Source organism: Octodon degus, unplaced genomic scaffold (genome assembly GCF_000260255.1).
Source record: "Octodon degus isolate 3935 unplaced genomic scaffold, OctDeg1.0 scaffold00140, whole genome shotgun sequence".
NCBI classification, from domain to species: domain Eukaryota; kingdom Metazoa; phylum Chordata; class Mammalia; order Rodentia; family Octodontidae; genus Octodon; species Octodon degus.
In genome coordinates, this window is record NW_004524716.1 from 3,631,850 (window position 1) to 3,637,291 (window position 5,442).

Sequence of the window (5,442 nt, forward strand, 5' to 3'; positions counted from 1 at the left end):
AGCCTGTTGGCCTCCCAGGCCCTGCTTTCCTGCTTCGCTTTTGCCCTTGGCACGCATTGCAGCAATATCCTTTTCGTATTGCTCCTTCAGCTTCGCTGCTTCTTGTTCATAGGATTGCTTATCTTTGGCTGACTGCTCAGGCCACATTGCACCCAATCTTTTTTGCAGTATCTCCAATGGACAGGCCTGGGTGTTCACTTTTGATCTTTGGCTGATGTTCAGAGCAAAACAGGAAAAAGGCACGTGGTGGTCCTTTAGGAGCATTTAGAGCTTTCTTTCCTCTCTTATCACCAGCTTTGAGAAGAACGGAATTTGTCGTCTCCCTCTCATAGTGAGCTTTGTCACTCTTCGCCATATCTTCAAACTTCGACTTTTCCTTGGCAGACACGGTCTTCCATCTCTCCGAGCACTTCTTGGAGAACTTGGCGAAGTTGGCCGAGGAGTCGGGGTGCTGCTTCTTGTGCTCCTCGTGGCAGCTCTGCACGAAGAAGGCGTATGACGAGGCTTGGGGTCTTGCTTGCCCATGGCGGCGCGCCTGGTGTAGCTTTTCCTCAGGGTCCCGCACTGCGGCCGAGTGCGCCTGAGACGCTTCCTTCCTAGGGCTCCGGCGAGAGCTGGTGTTCCACCTACTTTCTCTTCTAGTAGATTTAGTGGTCCAGTTTTAATAGAGATTACGGGCTTTCATCACCAAGCCTGGCTTCAGAATGCTGTTTTCTAAAATGTAGACATAGAAAGCAGTTAGAGAAGCATAAATTAGAATTAAAGCTGGGAGTGGTGGCAGAGGCAGGAGGATTCCCGAGTTTGGGCCAACCTTGGCTGTATAGTGAATTCAAGGCTAGCTTGAAATACGTAACAAAATTCTGGTGGAATTTTGTTTTGTTTTGTTTGTTTTTTAAAATTTTTTATTTTTTGAGACAGGGTCTTCCTATGTGGTTCAGGCTAGCCTTGAATTCACTATATAGCCCAGATTGGCCTCAAATTTACAGGGATCCTCCTGCTTCAGCCTCCTGAGTGTTAAGATTACAGGCATGCACCACTACACCCGCAGAATTTTGTCTCAAAAAGCAGGAAAAGGGAAAGAATTGACCCACTGCTGAGTGATCTTGGCCTCAGGGCACCCCTCTTTTTTTAGTCCAGCTCTCTGGCTCTTAATAAGAGTTCACCCTTTTGGGGTTGGGTTGGGTTGGGTTGGGTTGGGTTGGGTTGGATTGGGTTTTTTATTGCCAGTACTAGGGAGTGAACCGGGGCCTCACACATGGTGAGCAGGTCCTGGGCTCAATCCCAGCCCTCCTGTGGGGTTCTCAGGATTAACCCCAGGCCTGGTACATAGGCAAGCACTTTGCCACTGAGCTACGTCATCAGAACTTTGCTTGCTTGCTTGCTTTTTTTCTTTTCTTTTTTTTTTTTTTTTTAAATCTTTTTAGGGAAAGGTCTACAGGCTGTTCAGGTTCTCAGTACTAGATGGGACTCGTAGTGATCTGCCTGTTTACAGCCTCCCAAGAGTAGGGATTACAGGTGCATGCCACCATGCCCAGTCTCAATTGCCATCTCAGCATGCCCCAGGGGCAGGGCTGGCACAGCAGGCCTGGGGATCCCTGCAGAACTTTTATTTCTTATTTTGAGATGGGTTCTCACTAAGCTGCCTCAGAACCTGTCACCCTCCTGGCTCAGTCTCCTGGCTAGCTGGGGTTATAGGCATACATCCCTGCACCCACCTCTAGCCCTATTTTTGTGTGTGTGTGGCAGGAGGGATAGAACTCAGGACCTTGCACTTGCTAGGCAGGCTCTTATGCCACTGAGCTAAATCCCTGGCCCCTCTAGACCTATTTTTAAAAGGAAAGAAATTCATTCTTTTTTTAAAGGCTTATAGGAACAGAAATTCCATGTTTTGCTTGATAATTTATGTTTTAGTTTTTTTTTGTCCTTCATTAAAACTCCTGTATGTACATGATCTATGCAAATGCTTAAATATGAAATATGTGAGAGTGGAATTTTATGTTGCTTCTCTTCTCGCTGTTTTCCCTTCCACCCTCCACCACCCGTCCCGTTCTCTGCATGCCTCCGCTCTGCTCCATGTCCCTGTGTTGTCCATCTCTTGGGCATCGTTTCGCATCCTTCTTCCCACTGGTTTTGCTTTTTCGTCCATCTGAAGATTCGTCTCCAGTTTTCTGTAACAGTTGGCTTTGCCTTGTTTTCTCTTTTCTCTTAATGCTCTCTTTTCTACCTCTTCTGTCTTACAGATTCACTCTTCTGATGTTTCTACTGATTTTTAACTAAACTTATTTTGAGACAACTATAGATTCACATGCAGCTATAACAAATAATACAGAGATGGGGCCAGGGAGATAACTCAGCGGCACAGTGCCTGCTTGGCAAGCGCAAGGTCCTGAGTTTGAATCCTGGGTGCAAAATAACTAAATAAAATAAACAGAACCTGTATCCTTCATCTACTTTCCCATAGTTGTGCCAAAGGTTTTGGTTTGGTTTGGTTTGGTTTGGTTTGGTTGGTTGGTTTTCTGAGACAGGTTCTTGCTTTGTAGTGCAGGTTGGCCTTGAATACACCATGTAGCCCACAGCAACCTTGTAGTGATCCTCCTGCCTCAGCCTCCTGAGTGCTGGGATTACAGGCATACATCACCATCCCTGGCTATGCCTAAGATTTTAAAGTGGAAAGTTAAAACTGTTATGGCCTTGAGTAAAAGCGTATATTTAAAATAAAATAAAATCTTATAAGAGAGATTTTACATGGTTTTCCTTTTTTTTTTTCTTTTCTTTTCTAGTTGGGTATCCCTGGTCAGTAAGAATTATGAGATTGAACGGACCATTGTGCAACTAGAGAATGAAATCTATCAAATTAGGCAGCAGCAGGGAGAGGCAAACAAAGAAAACATCCGGCAGGACTTCTGAAAAGACTGGGACAGAAGAGGAAAAGCTGGGCTCCTGCAAGCACAGCCATTCGCACTGGCCCTGAACCACGAGGACAGCAGCCTCTCACAGACGGCAGTGGGAAATGTTTAGAAACCGCAACGTATCACGTCTTACATGAGTTGTATCTGTGTGTCTCTGAAATAAAGACTATCAGCTTGGTGGTATTTTTATAGCTATAAAACCATCAGGCTGTCAGTGTAACTTTGGACTAATACCACATGTGTTACAGAATTAATGCACACGTTATGGGGAGAGTGGATTTGAGCTCCTGGACCATATCTTGTAGCTGAGTGGATGTGTTGGCTGCAGCCAGCAAGGCCTTAGGGTTGGGGCCGCCCGCCACGCCCCAGAGGGCTCGGATCACACCACCAGGTTGCTCAGATGCTGGGTGTGTAGCCATAAGATTTAATGTTTGCCCTGATGAATTCAAGTCTTGTTTGTTCCAACCCTGCCTTTGTGTCCTCCAGTTCTTCCCTTCTGGAATGGAATCGTGCATTGTTACTGTTTTTTGTTAAGTGTTTTAGTTTTAGATATAGGATCTTCCTCACTTACCAGGCTGGGCTTGAACTGACAGTTGTCCTGCCTCAGCCTCCTGAGTAGCTGGGATTAAGGGTGTGTGCTGTTATGCCCAGTTTACTATTTCATTAAGCTGCATTACTGCTTCTTGGCAAGATTCTCTCCACTACTGTCTGGTCCAGCTTGCTACACCTTCTGCTCAGCCCAAGGCTTATCTTCTCTAGCTCTTCCCTGACTCTGAGGTCGGACTTCAGAAATCTCCACCTTTTGCCAAGCTCTGGTTCTCCAGTGAGATTCCTTCAGAGGCCTCTTGACTTGGTTGGATCACCAGGGATCCCTAGTAACAGGGACTTCGCAGAGATTGCCTATTCCCTTGGTGTAGGTGACTTCGGTATGTTAGGGGCAGGCTTTCCATAGATCAGCTCTGGAAATGACAAATTACGAAGCCAGATAGTTCTGATTCTTTAGACTGAACATAGTTGTACGTTTGTCCCATCAATCAAAACGTGTCCTTCTTCATAAATAGCTACAGTATGTTACATCTGAAGGCGGAGCCAGCAAGGCTTGAGAAAACCGGTTTATGTAACTTTGGGTGGAAGTTCTTTCCCTTTTGCTTCTGTTCTTTTCCCTTTCTCCTTGATGCTCCAATCCCTTATTGCTGTGTTTTAATGTTCTTCCTCTTTTTCTGATGATTTAGTCCTAAAATCATGGGGTACCAAGCAAAATAGATACCCACATACCAGCATCTGGGACCTGGGAGGACTTCCTCATACAGGACCAACAGTCTCTGTCCTTGGACTTCGCAAAGGCAACTCCGGAAGCTAGAATGAAGAGCGTGGAAAGGTCCATCAGAACTCTTAAAATAATTTCCAACCCAGGACCACATAGCCACGCCATCAGCCGAGTGGGAGGGTAGAGTAAAGGTACGCTCAGCCATGCGAGGTCACATTTCCTTCCTGGGTATTGTTTCTTGAAGGAAGTGCTGCAGGATGGGCTCATGGGGAAGTGACAGTTCTTTTGGAGATTTGTGTTACTTTGTGTACTCCCTGGAAGGGAACTGGTTCAGACTGGAGCAGTGTGACAAGAGCGCCCTCACACAGCTCACCACTGCCACTGCAGCGTCTTCACGTGGAGAAAGGAAAGTGCCCGCAGAGCCTGGCCCACGTCCTGACCTCCACTTGGTTGATTCTGATGGCTTGCAGCAGCCCCATGACCTGGGCTGTGCTGTGGGCTCTTCTTGGAGAGCTTTCAGTAGAAAATTCACATTTGCTGCCATTCCAGCCTTGCCAGAAACCTGAACAGTGTAAAGCCCTCGTCCTAGCTTTGTTCCCTAACTTCTCCAGAACAGGCCTGTAACTGTCAGGGACCTGAGGCCAGATAGTGATCAGCTTGCAGTTTTTCTTCCTGGAGACCTTCAGCCATACAAATGTCTTATGTAGCTACGCTGTGCTTGCTTTAGTTTTTATAATAATTGCCTGTCACATTGTAATGTAGAGTAACGCCTGTCAAGATGACGTGAACCTGTACTGGGAACCTGTGAGTGTGTTACATTTTCTGTGGCCAAAAGGAGTCTGCAGGTGTGACTGCAGGAGTGCTCCCTGGGGAGCAGATTATCCTGGGTTGTCTGGGTGGGCCCAGTGTCATGGCCAGCATCTTTGTAAAAGGGAGGTGGGAGGTGAGAAGGGGCAGTGCCAGTCTGCTTCCTTTGTACATGAAGAAAGCTGTGAACCAACGACCGCAGCGACTTCCAGAAACTGGAGAAGGGAAACAAATCTGGAGTGTTCTTCCCTAGAAGCAGCTCAGCTTTGCAGGCTTGTGACTTCCAGGACTGGAAAGCAGTACTTTTTTTTTGCATTAAGCTTCTGTGTGATATTTTGCCACAGCACCAATAGAAAACAATACAATAGGGGGCTGGGGAGATGGGAGATGGTTCAGTGGAATAAGTGCTTCCCTGGCAAGCGCAAGGGCCTGAGTTCAATCCCCGGTTCTGCCAAAAAA

General features: G+C 46.7%; 1 protein-coding gene across 1 annotated transcript in view; it reads left to right on the forward strand.

The window, feature by feature from the left end:
- Bcas2 (BCAS2, pre-mRNA processing factor) overlaps positions 1-3,108 on the forward strand; it is a 14,391-nt gene extending 11,283 nt beyond the window's left edge. The window contains exon 7 of the mRNA XM_004641682.3: positions 2,781-3,108. Coding sequence (XP_004641739.1) covers positions 2,781-2,907 — 127 coding nt within the window. The 3' untranslated portion in view covers positions 2,908-3,108. The remainder of the gene's footprint in view (positions 1-2,780) is intronic.
- The last annotated feature ends 2,334 nt before the right edge of the window (positions 3,109-5,442 follow it).